A 24,259-nucleotide genomic window follows, 5' to 3' on the forward strand; every position below is an offset into this window, starting at 1 on the left:
CTTTGGGGACTCCTGGGCTCCAGTGAGGGGGTGGTCTCAGCCCCTGAGCTCAGGCTACAGCAGGATCACTGGCCTGGCCCCTCTTCCACCTCCATGGGAAAGAGGCTCCACTTTCCACAGCCTGGCCCGAGGCCACTGGGGAAGGGTGGGCGTTGAGGCTGTGCCCCTTCCCTTAGCAAAGTGTCCAGAGGCCAAGAGGCCCACATGTGTCCTCTACCCCTGAAAGGAAAAAGCAGTCCCTTGCTGTGTGACCCTGGGCAGTTTCCTCACCTGGAAAAGAGTGACAGCAACACCTCCCCCATAGAATACTGTGGTGACTGTGGCTGAAGCACCCAGCACCCTAGGCACTTGACTAGCAGCCATTGTCCCCTTCTCCCAGCAGATGTTCTGAATCCCGTGACCTCAGCCCCTCAAATATCTTGTTCTGTATCAAATACATTTTTCTCTGAAGCCCAGACACATTTCTCTCTACCCCAGTTTTGAATTCCTGTGTGTCTCTCTGGCATTTCTAGCCCTTAGTTCTACCGGATATTTTATCTACCAAGCAGGTATATCACATTCACAACAGACCCAGCACTTTCTGAGACCTTAACAAATCTGTTTTTCAAGATGCCAGTCCCAGTTGCACTGGGGAGGAGCACAAACAAGCCACACTTTGTTTGGGCTTCTGTGGTCAGAGGGACAGCACCTCGGTGCAACCCCTTTCTCCCTAATCATCACCTAAATTGGGCTTTCCCCCTAATGCTCCCAACAGCACACAAGAAGTGCTAAGGAAAATTTGGTGGCTAACCCTTGTCTCTACTTCCGAATACAATGTATGTCTTCTCTGGGGTGTTTTCAAACTCTTATTCTGCAGATTTCTGATGTTAATGTGTTATCTTTCTTTAAGAACCTTCTTGGGCTCAGCCCCTCCCACCAGACATTCCAGGACTGAAGCAACCTCAAGAGCAGAAGCCAAACTGCTGCGCCAGCAAATGCAGAGCGTGGACGCCCTCTCCTCTCAGGCCTCTCGGCTCAGCTACGGAGGACATCAGTAACTAGGTGAGGGCCGCAGCCGGAGGGGTAAGCGTCAGCAGCTTCCAGAGAACGAAGCAAGACATTTCAAGTCAAAACCTTGCACAGGCCCTGGGCCAGGGCAGCGTAATGCAGTGTGATTACAGGGAACAATATAAAAAATCAGTCTTAAACAGGCAGCCAGTGCAGCGCCTCTGAAAACAGACAACCATTAGGTCTTCTTCTCCCAGGAGCTGGCAGCTGCTACCTGGGGCAGCACAAACGGGAACTTTTTTAAACCAAAATAGTATCCTGGGTCTGAGGAACAATGAAAGACAAATGCCAAAGCTCAGGGAAGGGTATTTTATAAAGGCCTAAAGCATCTCTGCAGAGAGAAACTTAAATAAGATAAACCTGCTGAAGGGCTGTCATTTTCCCACCACCCCCATCATCATTATGCTATTAAATCATGATAGTGACAAGAAGGAGGCTCTATCATCATGCTCCTCATCCTCCTCTCCATCATCCCCTTCATCATCACCATCATCTTCTCCCTCCCTGATCCTCCTCACCATCCCCTCATCCTCACCATCATCTTTTCCGTCTCCCATCCTTTTCCCCCTCCTTCACCTCATCTTCCTCCACCCCTTCTTCCCCTCCTCATCAAGGCCCACCTTCACCATTGGAATCAGCTCCTGCTCAGTCTCTGGACGTGCCTGCAAGTTTGATGAGGCAAAAAGAGGAGGCTAAATTTGCTTAAAGAGGTCAGTGTGGGGGCAACAAGAAAGCAAGATAAAAAGAGAGGCAGAAGCACAAATTCCTAGCAAAGCCTGCTGCTGCTGCTAAGTCGCTTCAGTTGTGTCCGACTCTGTGGACCCAACGGACGGCAGCCCACCAGGCTCCCCCGTCCCTCGGGTTTTCCAGGCAAGAACACTGGAGTGGGTTGCCATTTCCTTCTCCAATGCATGAAAGTGAAAAGTGAAAGTGAAGTAGCTCAGTCGTGTCTGACTTTTAGCGACCCCATGGATTGCAGCCTACCAGGCTCCTCTGTCCATGGGATTTTCCAGGCAAGAGTACTGGAGTGGGGTGCCATTGCCTTCTCCGAGACAAAGCCTACTACCAAGTATTTGAGACTCAGCTAATTTTGCCAGAAACATGAGTGGATGGGTGGACTGAGGCAAGGGCTTTCTTGCCTATTCCCTACCACCACCTGGATCTTTGAATTACAGCAGATTTTTGAAAGTACCAAGGGGCACCAAGTTCCCCAGACGCTGTCCCACATTTATTTCCTTTTCTAGTTCAACAAGGACACTGTTTTGTGCTTGTTTAGTGAGATTTTGAAGATAGTTTTCTTCTGGACAAAGGATGGTTTTACCAGATAATTCAGGCATCTACTGGGTGCCCACCAACATGTCCTACTACGAAATGGATGGTGTAAGAGTGTTGATTCATTAAGTAAACAAAGGAACAGCAAAATATCACACACCCATAGGCAGTGGGCCCCCTGGACAGGGAGGCAGGGCTAACTCGAAGGATTCACCTTAGGACAGACAGTGAATCCTGAACTTCACCAGCATGTGGGAGCCCCTCTACTCCTATGCTTCTTTATTTTTGTCTAGGAATTTTATGTATTGAAAGTTAATTTATAATGTGTTAGTTTCAAATATACAAAGTGATTCAGTTATACATATATATTTTCAGATTGTTTTCCGTTATAGGATATTACAAGATATTGTAAGAGCTGTATATTGTATATTGTCACCCTGCTTTTTAAACTTGTATGTAGAGTACATTATGTGAAATGCCAGGCTGGGTAAAACACAAGCTGGAATCAAGATTGCCAGAAGAAATATCAGTAACCCCAGGTATGCAGATGACACCACCCTTATGGCAGAAAATGAAGAGGAACTAAAGTGCCTCTTGATGATGGTGAAAGAGGAGAGTGAAAAAGCTGGCTTAAAACTCAACATTCAAAAGACGAAGATCATGACGTCAGGTCCCATCATCTCATGGCAAACAGATGGGGAAACAATGGAAACAGTGACAGACTTTATTTTCTTGGGCTCCAAAATCACTGTGGATGATGACTGCAGCCATGAAATTAAGACCCTTGCTCCTTGGAAGAAAATCTATGACCAAACTAGACAGCATATTAAAAAGCAGAGACATTACTTTGCCAACAAAGGTCCATATAGTCAAAAGCTATGGTTTTTCCAGTAGTCATGTATGGATATGAGAGCTGGACAATAAAAAAAAGGCTGAGCACCACAGCCTTCGAACTGTGGTGCTGGAGAAAACTCTTGAGAGACTCTTGGACTGCAAGGAGATCCAACCAGTCGATCCTAAAGGAAATTGCCCTGAATATTCATTGGAAGGACTGATGCTGAAGCTCCAATCCTTTGGCCACCTGATTCAAAGAGCTGACTCATAGGAAAAAAAAACCCTGATGCTGGAAAAGATTGAGGGCAGGAGGAGAAGGGGTCAACAGAGGATGAGATGGTTGGATGGCATCACCGACTCAATGGACATGAGTTTGAGTGAACTCTGGGAGATGGTGAAGGACAGAGGCCTGGCGTGCTTCAGTTCCATGGAGCTGCAAACAGCTGGACACAACTGAGCAACTCAACAACAACAAGATAGGGTAGAGTTCCTGTGCTATAGGGTAGGTCCTTGCCTATTTTATATACAGTAGTATTTATGTTAATTCCAAGTTAATTCATCTCTACCCCACCCCCATGCTTCTTGCTCTGAGGCTAATGTCCTAAGAAGACATCCCAGGATTTAACAACCAAGCTCCATTTGTGCCTTTCCCCACGCTGGGGCCTGGCCTCCCGAGTTCCCAGCAAGCAGAGGTTCCACTGAAAGCGAAAAGCCCCCTCAGTTGAATATCACCACATTCATCAGATGCTGACATAGCCCTCCATCACACCTGCCTCTTTCCCTTTTCTCCACCTCCCAGAATGAGGAAGGGTTTCTTTTCTGCTGAGCCTACATCTGATGAGTTTCAAGGTGCAACGTGACATTAAAACTGCCCTGGTGGCAGTCCCTCGTGGTTGCCATGGTGCCCTGGAGGGCCACTCAGCTCCCTCCTCACACTCAGCCTGCAGCTCCTTAGGCAAAAAGGCAGAATGCCCTTAAGATAATGAGCAGAGGCATTGAAATCTCATTTCAGTCAACCCCACCAAGCATTCGACTTACATACTCCCTATCAACCCTGGTCACTAGGGGCTAAAATAAGAGCTCTAGAGGGCAGGACTGATGAAAGGAGAAGAGCATACAAAGCACCTGCCATTCCGTAAGACAGAAAATAAGCCCCTGGGAACTGTAAATATCTGTTTAATGTATAAATGAACAAATACAAGCAGCTCGAGTATGGCATAGGCCTCTTAAGGGACATTTGCTGAAAAGATATGGTTGATATTAATAATTGGTATGCTTGATGTGTCATTTTCTGCCTTCCAAAATGCTTTCCTGTGTTATCACACTTGGTCTCTGAAACAAGAAAGGGCATTAGAACTGGGCTGGGAAATTATTTTCATTTTGCAGCTGAGAAAAGGAAGGCATGAAGAGTTTCCCAATCTGAGCAACTCACCACTCGGGTGGAGGTCTTGGAGGGAAGCCCTCTCCCACCTCCTGTAAAGGCTCAGCCACAGGCCCTCCCCCGCCCCCAGCCCCAGCAGGAGCCACTGAACACCTGAGGGGCTGCTGGGGACTCAGGTGTCCCAAAGCCCTCCTCCATGCCTCCATGGAGTCCATGCCTCCACTCTCTGGGGCCTCAAACAATGAAATATTTATTTGGTGATAAGACCATGCCCTTCAGATCAAATGGCTGCTCTTGCCTGGATTCAGTTCAGTTTCTCAGTCATGTCCAACTCTTTGTGGCTGCAGTATGCCAGGCTTACCTGACCATCACCAACTCCTGGAGATTACTTAAACTCATGTCCATCAAGTTGGTGATGCCATCCAAACATCTCATCCTCTGTCTTCCCCTTCTCCTCCCACCTTCAATCTTTCCCAGCATCAGGATCTTTTCATGAGTCAGTTCTTTGGATCAGGTGGCCACAGTACTGGAATTTCAGCTTCAGCATCAGTCCTTCCAATGAACATTCAGGACTGATTTCCTTTAGGATGGACTGGTTGGATCTCCTTGCAGTCCAAGGGACTCTCAAGAGTCTTCTCCAACACCACAGTTCAAAAGCATCAATTCTTCAGCGCTCAGCCTTCTTCACAGTCCAACTCTCACATCCATACATGACCACTGGAAAAACCATAGCTTTGACTAGACAGATCTTTGTTGGCAAAGTGATGTCTCTGCTTTTTAATATGCTATCTAGGTTGGTCATAACTTTTCTTCCAAGGAGCAAGCGTCTTCTAATTTCATGGCTGCAGTCACCATCTGCAGTGATTTTGGAGCCCCCCAAAATAAAGTTTCTCACTGTTTCCATTGTTTCCGCATCTATTTGCCATGAAAGGATGGAACCGGATGCCATGATCTTAGTTTTCTGAATATTGAGGTTTAAGCCAACTTTTTTACTCTCCTCTTTCACTTTCATCAAGAGGCTCTTTAGTTCTTCTTCACTTTCTGCCATAAGGGTGGTGTCATCTGCATATCTGAGGTTATTAATATTGCTCCCAGCAACCTTGATTAAAGCTTGTGCTTCATCCAGTCTAGCATTTCTCATGATGTACTCTGCATATAAGTTAAATAAGCATGGTGACAATATACAGTCTTGACATATTCCTTTCCCAATTTGGAACCAGTCCGTTGTTCCATGTCCAGTTCTAACTGTTGCTTCTTGACCTACATACAGATTTCTTAGGAGGCAGGTGGTCAGGTGGTCTGGTATTCTCATCTCTTGAAGAAATTTCCACAGTTTGTTGTGATCCACACAGTCAAAAGCTTTGGCATAGGCAATAAAGCAAAAGTAGATGTTTTTCTGGAACTCCATTCCTTTTTCGATGATCCAGTGGATGTTGGCAATTTGATCTCTCATTCCTCTGCTTTTTCTAAAACCAGCTTGGACATCTGGAAGTTCACAGTTCACATACTGTTGAAGCCTGGCTTGGAGAATTTTGAGCATTACTTTACTAGCGTGTGAGATGAGTGCAATTGTGTGGTAGTTTGAACATTCTTTGGCATTGCCTTTCTTTGGGATTGGAATGAAAACTGACCTTTTCCAGTCCTGTAGCCATTGCTGAGTTTTCCAAATTTGCTGGCATATTGAGTGCATTTGAAATATCTTTGCATATCTTTTAGCATTTGAAATAGCTCAACTGAAATTCCATCACCTCCACTAGTTTTGTTCGTAGTGATGCTTTCTGAGGCCCACTTAACTTCACATTCCAGGATGTCTGGCTCTAGGTCAGTGATCACACTATCGTGATTATCTGGGTCGTGAAGATCTTTTTTGTACAGTTCTTCTGTGTATTCTTGCCACCTCTTCTTAATATCTTGTGCTTCTGTTAGGGCCATACCATTTCTATCCTTTATTGTGCCCATCTTTGCATGAAATGTTCTCTTGGTATCTCTAATTTTCTTGAAGAGATCGCTAGTCTTTCCCATTCTATTGTTTTCCTTTATTTCTTTGCATTGATCACTGAGGAAGGCTTTCTTATCTCTCCTTGCTATTCTTTGGAACTCTGCATTCAAATGGGTATATCTTTCCTTTTCTCCTTTGCCTTTAGCTTCTTTTCTTTTCACAGCCATTTGTAAGGCCTCCTTAGACAGCCATTTTGCCTTTTTGCATTTCTTTTTCCTGTGGATGGTCTTGATCACTGCCTCCTGTACAATGTCACAAACCTCCATCCATAGCTCTTCAGGCACTCTATCAGATCTAATCCCTTGAATCTATTGGTCACTTCCACTGTATAATCGTAAGGGATTTGATTTAGGTCATACCTGAATGGTCTAGTGGTTTTCCCTACTTTCTTCAATTTAACTCTGAATTTGGCAATAAGGAGTTCATGATCCGAGCCACAGTCAGCCTCCGGTCTTGTTTTTGTTGACTATATAGAGCTTCTCCATCTTTGGCTGCAAAGAGTATAATTAATCTGATTTCGGTGCTGACCATCTGGTGATGTCCATGTGTAGAGTCTTCTCTTGTGTTGTTGGAAGAGGGTATTTGCTATGACCAGTGCATTCTCTTGGAAGAACTCTATTAGCCTTTTCTCTGCTTCATTCTGTACTCCTAGGCCAAATTTGCCTGTTACTCCAGATATTTCTTGACTTCCTTCTTTTGCATTCCAGTCCTCTATAATGAAAAGGACATCTTTTTTTGGGTATTACTTCTAGAAGGTCTTGTAGGTCTTCATAGACTTATTCAACTTCAACTTCTTCAGCATTACTGGTCGGGGCATGGTCTTGGATTACTGTGATACTGAATGGTTTGCTTTGGAAACGAACAGAGATCATTCTGTCGTTTTTGAGATTGCATCCAAGTACTGCATTTCAGACTCTTCTGTTGACTATGATGGCTACTCCATTTCTTCTAAGGGATTCTTGCCCACAGTAGTAGATATAATGGTCATCTGAGTTAAATTCACCCATTCCAGTCCATTTTAGTTTGCTGATTCCCATAATGTCGACGTTCACTCTTGCCGTCTCCTGTTTGACCATTTCCAATTTGCCTTGATTTACGGACCTAACATTACAGGTCCCTATGCAATATTGTTCTTTATAGCATCAGACCTTGCTTCTATCACCAGTCACATCCACAACTGGGTGTTGTTTCTGCTTTGGCTCCATCTCTTCATTCTTTTTGGAGTTATTTCTCCACTGATCTCCAGTAGCATATTGGGCACCTACCGACCTGGGGAGTTCATCTTTCAGTGTCCTATCTTTTTGCCTTTTCATACTGTTCATGGCATTCTCAAGGCAAGAATACTGAAGCAGTTTGCCATTCCCTTCTCCAGTGGACCATGTTTTGTCAGAAGTCTCCATGACCTGCCGTCTTCAGTGGCCCTACATGGCATGGCTCATAGTTTCACTGAGTTAGACAAGGCTGTGGTCCATGTAATCAGACTGGTTAGTTTCCTGTGATTGTGGTTTTCAGTCTGTCTGCCCTCTGATGGAGAAGGATAAGAGGCTTACTGAAGCTTCCTGATGGGAGAGACTGACTGAGGGGGAAACTGGGCCTTGTTCTGATGGGTGGGGCTGTGCTCAGTGTATCTTTAATCCAATTTTCTGTTGATGAGGGTGGGGTGGGGGGAGTGCTGGGGGGGGGTGGGGTGGGGCGGGGACCGGGGGGGAGGGGCGCGGGCGCTGTGTTCCCTCCCTCTTATTTGCCCTGAGGCCAAACTATGGTGGAGGTAATGAAGATAATGGCAACCTTCTTCAAAAGGTCCCATGCATGCACTGCTACACTCAACCCCCCAACCCTGCTGCAGGCCACTGCCGACACACGCCACCGCTGGAGACTTCTGGACACTCATGGGCAAGTCTGGGTCAGTCTCTTGTGGGGTCACTGCTCCTTTCTCCTGGGTCCTGGTGCACACAAGGTTTTGTTTGTGCCCTCCCAGAGTCTGTTTCCCAGTCCTGTGTAAGTTCTGGCAGGTCTATGGTCGGGTTAACAGCGACCTCCTCCAAGAGGGCTTAGCCACACCCAGGTCTACTGCACCCAGAGTCCCTGCCCCTGCAGCAGTCCACTGCTGACCCATACCTCTGCAGGAGAAACTCAAACACAGTTTTGTATTAGTCTCTGTGGGGGTCTCTGGGTTCCGCTGTGCACAAGGTTTTTTGGAGCCTCTGAGCATCTCTAGTGGGTATGGGGTTTGATTCTAAATGTGATTTTGCCCCTCCTACCATCTTGCTGGGGCTTCTCCTTTGCCCTTAGATGTGGGGTATCTCCTCAAAGTCGTTCTAGTGCCCCACAGCCAGATTACCTTACAGTAAAGTAGACCCAGTGTCAGTGTCTGCTGCCCCCACGTGCTGGAAGGTCACCCACTCCAGCTTGCACAGAGAACTGCCCCCCACCTCAACCCTCTGGCAGGGAGGCAGAACTACCAGGAGGAAGATTCCTGGCTCTGAGGAGTAAGAGACAGAGCACAGGCCTTGTACCTCTGGACCCCAGACACCCACCCGCTCAGAACCCACCAGCTCTGGCCTTACCTTTCTGCAAATCACTGTCACTGCCTGCAGCAACCCACAAGATCCTCTCCCCGAAAGGGCTGCCTAGTGAGCAGAAGACAACCTTCTTATTGTTGGGAAACATTCAGGGTAAAAAGCATAGGTTACAAAGTCTGAAGAAGGAGGGAAGATTGTTCACAGGCACTGTCCCAGGGATTCCTTCCTAATTGACCCTGAGAATCCTTTTGGCCTCAAGCTCCTGATGGGCGTCAACCCACTTCCCTCCTGTTGGCTCACCAGCCCAGACACAGCGTCGGGCATGCAAATGCCACTGTGCCCACAAGCCCTGGTATTCTGAAGAGCCCCGGCTCAGCCTGTTTTAGAGTAATTTTGAAGATGAAGTGAGATAACATGTAAGAAACACAGGTAATGTAGCCATGTGGTAGCCAGCTTAGTTGTCACTGTGCTAGATTTTTTCCATTTGACTCACCTCCATGTATTCTCAGCTCCAGGAGCTGACCCTTGAGGAAAGTGCCATTGTGAGCACCCTCGCTGGCTGGCTTCTGCTTTTGTCAGCAGGAATCGGGAGAAATGGGCAAGGATTTCTTCTCCACTCCCTCCCTGTTCTGGAGCCCCATCTCTGGAAGCCCTTCCTCATAGCTGCAGTCCTGCCAGGTCAGGCACTGAGACTTCCTCCTGCTCTTTGCCCTTACAGAAGTAATGGCGCCCCCTGACACAAGTCTTCAGGTACCACAATGCTCCTTATCTGTTTCCCTCATGCTCACTGCTGTCGATCCTTTTTATTAGTCTTTCTATTTGAACCACCTGGGATAAATTCTGTTTTCCTGGCAGGCCCCTGACTGATAAACTTATAGACATCTACATCTGTGTCTAGTCAGCTGAAGTGGCCCGCCTTGGCCTCACTGGTCACTGAGAGCAGAGGAAGACAGTGTCCAGTGTTGGTTAACAGAATCTGCAGTGCAGAGCTTCCAAACCCCAGCAATGCCAGCTGGCCCCTCCTTCCTCTGCTTCTTTCTAGTGGCCTAGCTGCACTTTCTTATAAGGCAGCTCAGCGTGGGCTGCCAGTAGTCTGACATCAGAATGGAAGAATACAGAGGCCTCAGAGGTTCTGCATTTTCTGGAATCTAATGATTCTGCTGATCCTCTGGTGTTTGGCAATTGCTATTTCAATTTCAAGATGCTTAAATCACATCTTTGTTCTTTCCACTGTGTAACTAGGACGCTCTATGAGTCTGGAGCAATTGCTGTTTGGGGTAGGCGTTTTTATTGGGGGGAGTGGATTACTTAAGGCTGTTTTGTTTTGTTTTCCTTGTTCTGGAGGAGTCAGACCATGCGCTTGAAAGAGTGTCAAGTTTGTTTGGGGCTTTTCTCCTATAGGAGGTCCACAGCTTTCTTCAAATGGTGCTTCTTCTGTCCATCTGTTTCTAGCATTACTTCCTTGTTTCAGGGTGGGTGTCTGGGAGCTCCAAGGCCTCGCCTCCTCTTTTGTATTTACCTCCCTCCAGCTTCCGGGTAGTTGCAAGCTTGTCTGCCAAATTCACTCATGATATATGTATTTACTGAAGGCCTGCCTATTGCCAGGGAGACTCTGGGCACAGGAAAACAATGGTGACCAAACACTGTCCCTGCCCTTCAGGACCTCATTGTCTAGCAAGAAGGGAATACAAGGGAAGCTCAGGGAATTACCAGGAGCACCAGAGGGGGAGAGCTGTGGGGGGTCAGGCTGGGCTCTGCCTCCTCACTGTCAGCGTTCTAAGGCCGGGATCAGGTTCACAGCTAGCTCATTTTCCACACCTCAGAGGAAATGTGCTTCATAAATAAGTAACCACACCTGCTACTATGCAAATAAGCTCAGCTCTGCTCTTGAACAGCCAGGTTCACATTTCCACTAGCCTTTTCTCTCCAGCTTCCACATTCTGTGCTGTTATTTATCACAGTCTTTAGTTACTGAATGAGACAGCCAACCTCAAAAAGAAAGGACCATTTGAAGCTCCTTTACAAACATCTATTTCTGCTTTATTGACTATGCCAAAGCCTTTGACTGTGTGGATCACAATAAACTATGGAAAATTCTGAAAGAGATGGGAATACCAGACCACCTGATCTGCCTCTTGAGAAATTTGTGTGCAGGTCAGGAAGCAACAGTTAGAACTGGACATGGAACAACAGACTGGTTCCAAATAGGAAAAGGAGTATGTCAAGGCTGTATATTGTCACGCTGTTTATTTAACTTATATGCAGAGTACATCATGAGAAACGCTGGACTGGAAGAAACACAAGCTGGAATCAAGATTGCTGGGAGAAATATCAATCACCTCAGATATGCAGATGACACCACCCTTATGGCAGAAAGTGAAGAGGAACTAAAAAGCCTCTTGATGAAAGTGAAAGTGGAGAGTGAAAAAGTGGGCTTAAAGCTCAACATTCAGAAAATGAAGATCATGGCATCCAGTCCCATCACTTCATGGCAAATAAGATGGGCAAACAGTGGAAACAGTGTCTGACTTTATTTTGGGGGGCTCCAAAATCACTGCAGATGGTGACTGCAGCCATGAAATTAACAGACGCTTACTCCTTGGAAGGAAAGTTATGACCAACCTAGATAGCATATTCAAAAGCAGAGACATTACTCTGCCAACAAAGGTTCGTCTAGTCAAGGCTATGGTTTTTCCAGTGGTCATGTATGGATGTGAGAGTTGGACTGTGAAGAAGGCTGAGCGCTGAAGAATTGATGCTTTTGAACTGTGGTGTTGGAGAAGACTCTTGAGAGTCCCTTGGACTGCAAGGAGATCCAACCAGTCCATTCTGAAGGAGATCAGCCCTGGGATTTCTTTGGAAGGAATGATGCTAAAGCTGAAACTCCAGTACTTTGGGCACCTCATGCTAAGAGTTGATTCATTGGAAAAGACTCTGATGCTGGGAGGGATTGGGGGCAAGAGGAGAAGGCGATGACAGAGGGTGAGATGGCTGGATGGCATCACTGAGTCGATGGACGTGAGTCTGAGTGAACTCCAGGAGTTGGTGATGGACAGGGAGGCCTGGCATGCTGCAATTCATGGGGTCGCAAAGAGTCGGACACGACTGAGTGACTGATCTGATCTGATGTTCCTGGGTTCCCTTCAGGGGCCAATGGTTACCCTGGCCCAGTCTCATGCAAAAAAAACCAACAAAAGACAAAGACTGCAGAAAATGCCGACTCCACTAAGATTAAGAAAAGGGTGGGGGGCGGCGGGGGGAGGGTTGGGAAACAGTAGAGTAAATTCAGCAGGAAACCACTCTTGCCCCAGTGGACTCCCTGAGCATTTCAGATGCAACTCAAGTCCTGACTCACCTTCACTGGCCTCACAGGAGAGCCTCACAGAGGCTAAGGACGGCCAGAAGATGGGCTGCTAAGAATTTTCTGGTTTCAGTTCAGGCTGCTTTCCAAAATTATCTGGGGAGTCTAAGCTTTTACTCTCCCAGCCATTTCAGGTTATGCCATAACTAATTCACACATCTTGCATTTATTTGGGAAAGGAGGCACCAATCTTCTTTGTGGGTGGGATAGGAAGTGAAGACTAGGGAATCTAGTACCCCCTTTCGTTCCCATTTTCCTTTGTGAAAACCCTTCAAATCAAAAAGTCACTGAATGTTGGAGGTGAAAAAAGATGTTGGGGATCACTTGGTCCAGTGGCCTGTCCTCATTTCAGACAGCTAATGGAGACAACAGGCTGTGATCAAAGTCCCACAAGCTAGGGGCTGAGCTGACCCAGGCTCCAGGCCAGCTGCACTACTGCCCTGGGAATTCACGCACACGGTATTGGCAGAGGGTAGAGGGGGAATGTGTGGCCATTAGGGAAATAATGGAAAAACTCTGAGGAGGACGAAATCAGCTGATACTCAGCTTGTCATCCAAGCTGGCTGTCACGAGGCTCAAATTGGAAGCAGGTGAATCTGCCTGATGAGAGTTGAAAGAGGGAAGTGGGGAAGAGCAGGAAGGAGGGAGGGGCAGAGAGAGGAAAGAATACATTTCAGAATCAACAGAATCTGTGACTCTCTGTACTAACTAGGGTGACAAGGGTTGGATAGGAACAAGAGTAAGGGACATATGTTCCTGCAGGAGGGAAAATGCTTCTTATATAATAAGTAAAGGGCAAAAGTAATCTTAAATGCGAGTAGAAGGTAGGGAAAGCTGCCTGTGGTTAACATGGGGATGCACCCCTAGGTCCCCTTTCCTGAATGGAGGGTTTACTCCCTCACGTGGTGGAAATGCTGCTGGAAGGAGACCCCCCCCAGCTGTCAGCCTCCTTTGGGGAATGCCTGAGCTAAAGGAAGCTGCTCTGCCCAAGGTCATGCTTTTTCTTCAGTGGCTGCCACTTCTTCAGTGGCCCAACCCTCTTGCCCCGACTGGGGACACCTGAGAGGGGCCAGCGCAGCCTCAGAGCTTTCCAGGTAGTCAGCTGAGTTCTCTGTTGGGGTTGCTTCAAAGCTTACCTTCTCCCTCAGCCTGATCCTACTTCCTCCCCTTCCCTTCCACAGCATTGATACCAAGAGCACCCTCTAGAAAACAGCCTGCACACAAATCTTCATCTCAGACTCAGCTTGTGTGCTAAGTAGCTGAGTTGTATCCCACTCTTTGCAACCCCATGGACTGCAGCCTGCCAGGCTCCTGTGTCCATGGGATTCTCCAGGCAAGAATACTGGAGTGGGTTGCCATTTCCTTCTCCAGGGGATCTTCCCGACCCAGGGATCAAACCCGCGCCTCCTGCAGCTCCTACATTGCAGGCAGACTCTTTACCATCTGAGGCACTAGAGAAGCCCCCAGAATTAGCCTGAGGGAACCCAAATGGCAACACTGCATATCTAAGTAAAACACACAGGGTGCCACTGAAGGCAGAGATAAAACTCTGTGAAGTTGGTCAAGTAACTCCCACCTGTGAAAGCATATGGATTTGGAGATGCAGTTAAGGCTCTGTCTAGGTGACAGATTGTCATCTCACCGCCATTCAAATCCTGGAGCAATGAGACAGAACAGGCCATTCCTTCCCTTGCAGGGCCACACCCTACCTGAGCCAACCAGACAGAATCAAGTTCAGGTAATTCTTAAACACCTTTAAAGAAGATTCCAGAACCACTCTTATAGCTGGCACCCCATGTAAAGCTGAGAAACCTTAATTATCAGAAATGTTCCCCTACAATAAATTTAAATTCTTCATACCCTGTAGGTTTTCTTTTTGCTCTCTTAGGCAGAGGTAGAAAACATAAGCTTGTTTAGTGACAATTCATGATTCACCTTCAATCTCTTCTTCAAGGTGAACAATCCTATTTCCACTGTTTTTTTTCTTTTTGCAAACAGTTATACTTTTCATCCTGTCACCATGTCTGTGGCTTTCTCTAATGGCCATAAAGAAATCTCTCTCAAATCTCAGTCAATTCAATGGTTTTGTCCATTTCTCTTCTCTTAGAGTTAGCTTTATCATCCTGCATGGCAAACAGCAAAATAATAAGGCACCATCAACAAGCCAACAAGGGCACTGTCCTTGGTTTCTACTCTTCAAAGTCAGCATTCCCACAGCCTGAAGATATAACAGGGCTTCTAACTGAAGAGGTGGGAAGCAAAAAGGATAAACTTGAGGCTGCACAATTCCCAAGAACAGAGAAGCTACTGTGCCCCCCAGATAACTGAAGTAGGGTGGTATTCTGCAGAACTTGCCAGAGGCAGGCAGCTCAGATTCTGGGGTTGTGTGCTGCTGCCTATGAGAGAAATCGAGGCACCTCAGTTATTTATTTCTTGCCAAGAATCCTTGAAATAATTTCTGAGTTATGAACTGAAAGTGAGATAAGCCCTATTTTATTTGCTTGTTTTCCTGCACTTATCTCAGGATGTTTCCTGGATCTGTGTGGTAAAATAACGATTTAGGTAGGGGAGAGAAATAAAGGAAGTACATTCAATTATTTGGCTATCTTTGACCCACAGAATAATCATTATGTTTTACTGTGGATTGGTAGGGTTTTTACACTAATTAGGAAAATTTACACCAGTGGTTTTAATGACATGGCAAGGCCCGGAGACATTTCTGCTTGACCCCGCTAGTTGTGGCGCAGGGGGTGGGGAAGCAGGGCGCGCTACCGCCATCTAGTGGATAAAGGCCAGAATGCCGCTAAACACCCTACAGGGCAAGGACAGCCTCACACAACAAAGAATTACCTGTCTAAAATGTTTTGTTTTGGTTTGGTTTGGGCTGTGCTGGGTTTTCATTGCTGCACAGGCTTTTCTCTAGTTGTGGCGAACGGGAGGTTACTCTCTAGTTGTGGTGCACGGGCTTCTCACTGCGGTGGCTTCTCTTGTTGCAGAGCACAGAGGCTAGTTTGTGTGCCAAGCAGTTGTGGTGCTAAGGCTTAGTTGCTTTATCTTCCCAGACCAGGGATTGAACCCAAATCTAATGCATTGGCCGGTGGATTCTTTACCACTGAGCCACAGGGAAGCACCTGCCTAAAATGTTATAGTTCTGCGATTGAGAAAGTCTGACTTACAAATAATTTCATGTCCATGTACTCACATCTTCAGGAAGCTTCGAGCACTGCTGATTTTCCTACTCTTCATACTCAGTGGGCCTGGGAAAATTACAAGCTGCTTGACTGACAATGCACTGTCTTATTTTTGATGGAGGCAGAGCTGAGGATCAAAGACAAGTGAAACCCAAATGTGAAGTGAAAGCAAGCTGACCTTGGCTCACGGGTTCCCTTCAAAAGCAATTATATACTTCATGTGTAGGAATCTGTGAGCAGAAGAGCTGGAGCTAGTGGTGAAGAACCTGCCTGCCAATGCAGGAAATGTAAGAAATGCGGGCTTGATCCCTGGATCACGAAGATCCCCTGGAGGAGGGCATGGCCACTTCAGTAATCTCACCTGGAGAATCCCATGAACAGAGGAGGCTGGTGGGCTACAGTCCAAAGGGTCACAAGGAGTTGGACACAACTGAGTGACTGAGTACAGCACAGCATAGCACACATGAGCAGAGGGCTGATAAGAAAATAACAAGGAATTCTTATAATTACTTCCTAGATCAGGGTTTTGTTTACAGGCACAAAGACATGGCTTTTGTTTTCAACTCTGTCATAATCTCATCCCCAAACTCTGAATCAAGGATTGAATATGGTGTAAGCACAATAACCAGGTACTCTCTTCAGTTGGTTTTGAAACCACTTCAGTGATTTTAAGAAAACAGACTTTCTACAATCTGGCAGTAAATTGACCAGCTTGGGATATTTTTGCATATACATTTCTTACTTTTCTGAAGAAAAGACTGGTATGCCAGAATTTTTCAAAGCTAAAATTATGGTATAAGCAACAACTCTGTAGGCAGCCTGTGCTTCAACATGCAAAAGCAGAAACAGGAAAGTCAGCCAGGCTAGGAGGGCCTGGTCAAGCATATGACACTGTGGGATCACTGAATGACAGGCAGGATCCACTACAATACCGCCTTTGAAATGCCTTGCAAAGCAATCTTATGTCTAGAAAATAAAGCCCTCAACTCCAGGCCTGAACTCACCCCACTCATCCCACTCTCATCCCTACATCAACCGAAAAGCTCAAAAAGAGAAAAAGTGCTAGAATTTAAAACATTTTAATGTAGAATAATTTTTTTTTTTAAGGGCAATCTCCTTAAGAATACAAATCCCCTGGGAACAGTCCTCAAGGAGGCTTCTGGGAAGCTGGCTGACCAGGGAGCACAAGGAATCTGTCTCCCCACCTAGATGACAATTGCAGAATCTATCTGACATAACTATTCTGGGGCTCTGGAGTCTACTGAAGGCTTGCAACTTCCAGGGGAAGGGTTGGACAGTAAAGTGCAATTGATTTCAGTCAATTTTAGCTCTTAGTACAGTAGCAGCTACCCATTCCACACCCCTAGTCCCATGGCAGGCAGCTGTGCACCTGTTCCTGCAGCACCTGCAGATAGCTTGCAGAAGCCATGTTGGGCAAGAAGAACCCTGTCTTCCAAATACAGGGTGCTCTGAACTCTGACTGCCACTCACTAGTTGAGCTCAATAAACAGGCCTTTGACTATTATTGTTTCACCTCCCTCCATTGTTGCAAGTCCCTCCCTGCTCCAGCTGAAGTGACTTCCAGGGGATTTAAAGGCCCAAAACTCATTCTTTTCCTCCTTCCATTTTTTTCTTTTTCCTTTTTTGAAGGACAGTTACAAAAGAGTAGGACATTCAAAAGCAACTCCATATATAGTGGAAGTTAGAAAGTCATTGTGCACACTAAGGCATGGGCTCAGAAAAGATGTGAGAAGACTGTTAAGTTTACACCTCAAACAGATCTCTGGCATAGAGATGGCCTACAACAATTAAAACAGAAAACCCTGGGGACCAGAGAGAAGCTGATTTCCAGGGTCACCAAATTATTAGATTCAAATATCCAGTTTTCAAAAAAAAGCCCACAAGGTATATAAAAGAAATAGAAAAGTATTGCCCATTCAAAGGAAGAAAAAATTCAAGAGAAACTACCCCTGAAAAATAACTGATATCAGGTCTACTAGACAAAAACTTTAAAACAACTGTCTTAAATGTGCAAAAAAAACTAAAGGGAGAGGTGAAGAAAGACAAGAAAATGATGGCTGAGCAAAATGAAAATGCCAATAAAGAGATAGAAAACCTAAAAATAAACCAAAAAGAAATTTTGGAGCTGAAAAGTACAATAATTGAAATAAAAAATTCACTAGAGGGATTCAAAGGCAGATTTCAGCTGCAGATAGAACAATGGAAATACCGAGTCTGAGAAAAAGAAAGGAAAAAAAAAAAAAAAAAACTGAAGAAGGAAAAACAGAGCCTAAGGGACCTATGGGACACCATTAAGGGGACCAAAATATGCATTGTGGAAGTCCCAAAGAGAGAGAGCAAAGAGCAGAGAAAATATCTGATGAAATAATGGTTGAAAACTCCCCAAATTTGATGAAAGACATGAAATAAACATCCAAAAAGTTCAAAGACCTCCAAACAAGATGAACTCAAAGAGACACACACTGAGACATTATAATCAAACTTTCAAAAGACAAAAACAAAGAATCTTGAAAACAGCAAGAAAGAAGTGATTCATCAAATACAAGGGAACTTCAATTTGACTATAAGACGACTTCTCATCAGAAACAAGCTTTGGAGCTCAGAGGCAGTGCTATTCAAAATGCTAAAAAAACAAAAAACAAAAACAAAACTGTCAAGCAAGAACTCTAGATCCAGAAAAACTGTTCTTCAAGAGTGAGGAAGAAATTAAGACACAGTGAGGGAGAAATTAAGATATTCTCAGATAAATGAAAGTGGATGGAATTTGTTACTAGCACAGTGTCTGGCACATAGAGAACACTTTAAAAATATTTTTCTTCAAACATGGTAGGCAGAGATGCCTTGTATAAAAATGAAAATGCCATGGGAGATGAATAGGTAAAGCACAGAGGAATTTTAAGGCAGTGAAACTATTGTGTCTGATACTATAATGGTAGATACATGTCATTACAAACTTGTCCAAACCCACAGTACGTACACCACCAAGAGTGAACCCTAATGTAAACTATGGACTTTGGGTGATAATGATATAGAACTGTAGGCTCATCAACTGTAACAAATGTACCACTCTGGTATGCAGGGGTGTTGATGACAAGAGAGGCTGTTCATATGTAGGGAAAGGGGGTATATGGGAAATCTCTGTTTGTTCTGCTCAATATTGCTTTGAACCTACAGCTGCAAAAAAAAAAAAATCTACTTTTTAAAGTCATGTGTTTAGAAAAATATGATGGATTTTGGCTATTTCTAACCCAATGGAAAATTTCTATTATAGCTATTTCATTACAGCTGTCAGAGAACAATGTCATAAATCAAACATTAATGCAGTACTGACCCAAAAAACTAGAGCTACTAATATGACCTAATACCTATTAATATGCAACCTAAAAAACAAAGCAGGAATCCAATAGAAATGCACACATGTGTTCATGTACAAGACATGTACAAAATGTTTATGAAAGTACTATGTGTATGTCCCATGCTAAAAACAATGTAAATGCCCATCTAGGTAGAATTGTGGTATATTTATTTAATGGAATAATAAAGAGCTATGAGAATAAACAAATTTACATGACATGGATGAATACCATAAAAATAAATACATTTTGATTTCACTTACCTAAAAGTCAGTAAGAGGCAAAACTCATCTGAGGTATAAGAAGTCAGGCATGGCTATCTCTGGGAGGGGGACAGTAATGACTGAAAGGGGGCTTCTAGGATTCCAGGGGTGTTGTTTCTTCATCTGGGAGTTGGTTACACAAATATGTTGACTTCATGAAAAATTATTGTACTCTACAGTCAAAACTGTGCAATTTTTAGAATGTATTATTGTATATATATATAGTTATCAATCAAATTTACCAATAAAATAAAGCAAGAGTAAAGCTAATTCACAAAATTGGTACTAAATATGAAAGATTCCAGGTCCAGCCTGAAATTTATTCATTGAACTACTTATTGAAATTTACTCTGTAGCCAATGCTGTGTTTGATTTGGTGATATAATGGTAACTGTTACGGGTTGAATCATATGTGTCCTCCCAAAATTATTATGTTGCAGCCCTAATCCCAGTACCTTAAGATGTGACCTTACTTGGAGATAGGGTCTTTACAGAGTTAAAATGAGGTCATTAGGGTGGGCCCAAATCTCATATGACTGGTGTACATACAAGGAAATTTGGACACAGACAGAGGGAAGATGACATTAGAAATATAGAGAAGGTGGTCACCTATAAGCCATAGAGAGAGGCAAAGTCCTAGAGCCAATCATTCCCTTACAATCCTCTAAAGGAACCAACCCTGCCAACACCTTATCCCAGACTTCTGGCCTCCAGTACTGTGAGCAATAAATCTGTGTGGTTAAGCCATTCAGTTTGTGGTACTTTGTTTCAGCAACTCTAGAAAACTAACACAGTATCCTTCCCCCATTTTCCACACCCTCAAAATGCTCTGTCCTTGCCATCAATAAAAAGTACTATCCCTGACTGTAACCATGATAATGGCAATAAAGGACAGCCTAGAAAAAAGAAACATGGCATAATTAAGGAAGTCATAAAAGGCTTCCCTGAGGACTTTTTAACCAAGGTATGACTGGAATTAAATTCTTAACTAGGTAAAAAAGAAAGGGATGAACCTTCCAGGTAGAAGAAGCAGCATATTTTCAAGCCCCTTACAAGAACAGGCTTCCCTGGTGGCTCAGACAGTAAAAGAATCTGCGCACAATGCAGAAGACCTGGGTTCTATCCCTGGGTCGAGAAGAGCGCCTGGAGAACAGAATGGCAACCCACTCTAGCATTCTTGCTTGGAGAATCCCATGGGCAGAGGATCCTGGAGGGCTTCCCAGGTGGCGCGCTAAAGCACCTGCCTGCCAATGCAGGAGACCTAAGAGACATAGGTTCAATTCCTGGGTCAGGAAGATCCCCTGGAAAAAGAAATGGCAACCCACTCCAGTATTCTTGCCTGGAGAATCCCATGGACAGAGGAGCCTGGTGGGCTACAGTCCATGGGGTCACAAAGAGTCAGACACGACTGAAAGCAATTTAGCACTAGCACTAGCAGGATCACCTATGCGCATCCTTGCCAATGTAGTTGAACCTAAATCTAGTTAAGTCTTTACAGCTAACTTCCATTTACAGGAAATATAGGAAAAAGAAAATCAAGTTAAATAATACCAAAAGGAAGTAATCAGACAAATCTAGAACGTGGAACATTGCCAATAACAAACAAGCCAGTCTAATCAGTCAATGGCAAGAGAGGAAAAAAGAGAGGAAGGAAGAATATATGCAGAGACACAACAATAGAATGCATGAACCTTGTTTAGATCCTAATTGGAACAGCTCAACGGTAAAAAGTCACGTTTAAGCAACTGGTGAAATCCGAATATAGACTGGATATTAGATAATACTAAGGAATTATTGTTATTTTTACAATATGCAGTCTCTTCCCATTGTAGCTGTAATCTTGACAACAGAGACCATACATAAAATAGGTATTCAGAAGGTGTTATTGACAGTGATGTTGACTCTTGATACTTACAATTTAGGCAGAGGTCAAAAGCACTGGAAAATCATTATTCCTTTATGGAATTACTGAAGTTTTGAGTTGTAAATGACAAAAGGAATTATCTAGTTGAAATAAATTCAAGAGGAAAAAGACACAAAGCTAGATAGATCATGGTAGAGCCGGTCTACAACATGGGCTCCTATGCCATGATGTTCATGTTATACTTCTTTCAGGGCAGCTTACAGGGAGGTTCTCACAGCTTCCAGTCCTGTACAGTTCACAGCTCAACTCTTTGTCCTTCCCCTACTTGACTTTATATTCTTGTTCTTCCTCCTAGCTCCATCTCCAGGTGTTTTAATTTAGATTCACTTGACAAATTTCACTTTCCTTGGGAAAACTGCCAAAAGTAATGCTAACAAAGAAGAAGAATAATGAGTGGAGGAAAAGCATTTTGGTTAAAACCAAAGGAAAATTAACAGTAATAACAACAACAGCTGCTGTTTCAAGCTTTTTTCCAGATTTATGTACCTAATCCATCCTACTGGCCTTCATGTATACATTTTCCCCCAAGTCTGTCAATGAATAACATAGTACCTTTCTATCAATCATATACGCCTCAAAGGAAAAAAGGTGTGAAGCCAGAGTACATAAAGAATCAATGCTGTTGAAATACCCTCTCTCCTCCTCTTCCTTTTTTCCATCCTTCATCTTTTATTTTCAAAAATCATAGCTAACATGAAGGACAGAAATAAAAATATTATTAGATATTATTCTTTCAGCACTTCTGTTGGTTTTTAAATTGTGCATATGTATTACTTTTAAAAATATTATATTTTAGAAAACTGAATTATAATTCTCCAGTACTGTGCTTACCAATATATGGAAAATTGAGAACTCAGTCAATACTCTTCTGGATTTATAAGGTAAGCCCAACAACCTTCATATTTGTGTAAACAGATAACTTAATATAGGCAGTAAGGTGTGTTATATGAAATACTCCAAAGAGGGATAATTATACAAGTATAAATGGACAGATATATGGGATTTAGTAAGTATAAACCAGAGGACTATGTGTTTCTGGGACCTATTACATCAAAATAAGGGTTATCTTCTAAGTTCTTTTACTACATAATACACTAAACATACACGTCACTAAACCTTTAGGGGAGGTAAATAGCCCATATTTTACACAGAGTTAGAGGAAGAATTTGAATTTGACTATGAAGCTATCTGATTTCAAGTTTGCCATTCTCTTTTCCAGGAGGTCTCCCCAACCCAGAGATAGAACCCAGGTCTCCTGCATTACAGGCTGATTTTTACCATCTGAGCCACTGGGGAAGCCCATAAAATAAAATGTATATTCAATAATTTAGGAGGGAAATACTTATGCTCTTTTATTCTATCTAATAGCAGCTCATGTTTACCATGTTCCATGATCAAGGCTGACATTCAGCTATCATGCTCCAGTATGGCATAAGGGCTGAAAGCTATTCTGATTAGTTAGGTATCCGTTCTGTTTTGATTGATGCCTATGCCATGCTGATCATTAAATATTTTGAATATCAACACCTGTCCAAGACACAGAACTCTGAGTTTTCAATCAAATACTTAGAGACTTGAAATTATCCAAAACTGCTTTGAATGCCATTTTCCATGCCTACAGGTATCCCAGGTCTATCTATTTGCAAAATTTGGCTATTCTTTCTCTAAATAAAAACATGCTGAAACTCTCATTTTATAGTAGAAGCTTAACACTGCCATTTATAAACACCAGAGCTTGGAAAACATCTTTGAGTCAGTGGTACAAAATTACTATATTTGAGGTTTTCACCAGTGAAAACCTTGAATTGACATCCTGCCTTTAAAGTCAGGCTTATAGCATTTAATGTTTGGGAAATCACCTAACAGACAGGATACTACTACACCTTCCTCAGTTCTTGCTGTTAAATCAGATCACCAGAATGGAGTATATTTGGATATTAACTTATGCCTTTAGTAATACTTAAACTGAGATTTATACAGACTTACGCTCTTGGATTTTTATCCAGTCAATATATGAGAGGGATACATTAGGAGTTTGACACTAGCATATATCCACTATTATATATAAAATAGATAATAAGAACCCTAGCATAGGGAATTATACTCAATATTCTATAATAACCTATATGGGAAAAGAATCTGAAAAAGAATATATAGATGTATAAGTGAATCACTTTGCTATATACCTGAAACTAACACAATGATGTAAATCAACTATACTTCAATAGAAAATAAAAATTAAATTAAAACATTTTTAAAGGAAAAAATAGGAAAATTTTCTAAAAGATTCAATATACAAAATGACCATATTAAAAAAAAAAGAAAGCAAATGTATAAATATTTCAAGGACAAATCTAAACATCATCATAATAAAAGAAGCATGATTTATTTCTAAGACCTTCACACTCCAGATTTATTTATAAGTTATACCAGAATCAGTTTGCCCAACCAATATACATAAAATGTTATACAGGCTCCCTCAACTGGTTAAGATGTAGAACTACCAAAAAACATGCTGCATTAAGTTGACTGTATCATCCTCTTCAGAAATTTCTGTAACCCCAGCTTGAGATCGAAGAACAGACATGATGTCATTAGACAATTGGTCAAAGCCATTCTGTAAACATATATTTGCTACTTCTTGCCACTTTTCTAGGGAGCAAAACGGATCATTTATCAGGAGATGTTCAACTGCATCTGAGGAAATAAAATCCAATATTATAGTACGGCATTCATCTGATAATTCATACTTAGCAATTCTTCAAAAATAAAGAGATATCATTTCAACTCCATTCCTGTTAGATCCAATTCCTTTAAGTGTCATGTGGAGTTCCCAGCTGAGCTCATAGTAAGTACTCAAGTGTTAGTTCTTTCTTCTTCTTTTTCATTAACCTTTCTATGCCTCAATTCAATCCTCCACCATTTCTCACATTCCCTATTCTTCCATTCATCTCCTTCTTGGTAAGGTCAGCAGATGCTGAAGGTTGAGATGTAGGGAACTCAGAAAGTGAAGACTGTGGGACCAGCTTCATTCACAGTCTCTAAAGTACCACTAGGAACTAGCTAACAAATCTGATGGTCAACTTTTTAT

At 43.4% G+C, this 24,259-nt stretch overlaps 1 protein-coding gene across 6 annotated transcripts in view; it reads right to left on the reverse strand.

The window, feature by feature from the left end:
• Nucleotides 1-23,532: 23,532 nt before the first annotated feature.
• The window catches only part of CLHC1 (clathrin heavy chain linker domain containing 1), a 34,580-nt gene continuing 33,853 nt past the window's right edge, over nucleotides 23,533-24,259 (reverse strand). For all 6 annotated transcript variants that reach the window (XM_027555316.1, XM_027555312.1, XM_027555317.1 and 3 more), the window contains one exon: nucleotides 23,533-23,865. In XM_027555316.1, coding sequence (XP_027411117.1) covers nucleotides 23,669-23,865 — 197 coding nt within the window. In that variant the 3' untranslated portion in view covers nucleotides 23,533-23,668. The remainder of the gene's footprint in view (nucleotides 23,866-24,259) is intronic.

This window comes from Bos indicus x Bos taurus, chromosome 11 (assembly GCF_003369695.1).
Source record: "Bos indicus x Bos taurus breed Angus x Brahman F1 hybrid chromosome 11, Bos_hybrid_MaternalHap_v2.0, whole genome shotgun sequence".
In the NCBI taxonomy this organism is placed as follows: domain Eukaryota; kingdom Metazoa; phylum Chordata; class Mammalia; order Artiodactyla; family Bovidae; genus Bos; species Bos indicus x Bos taurus.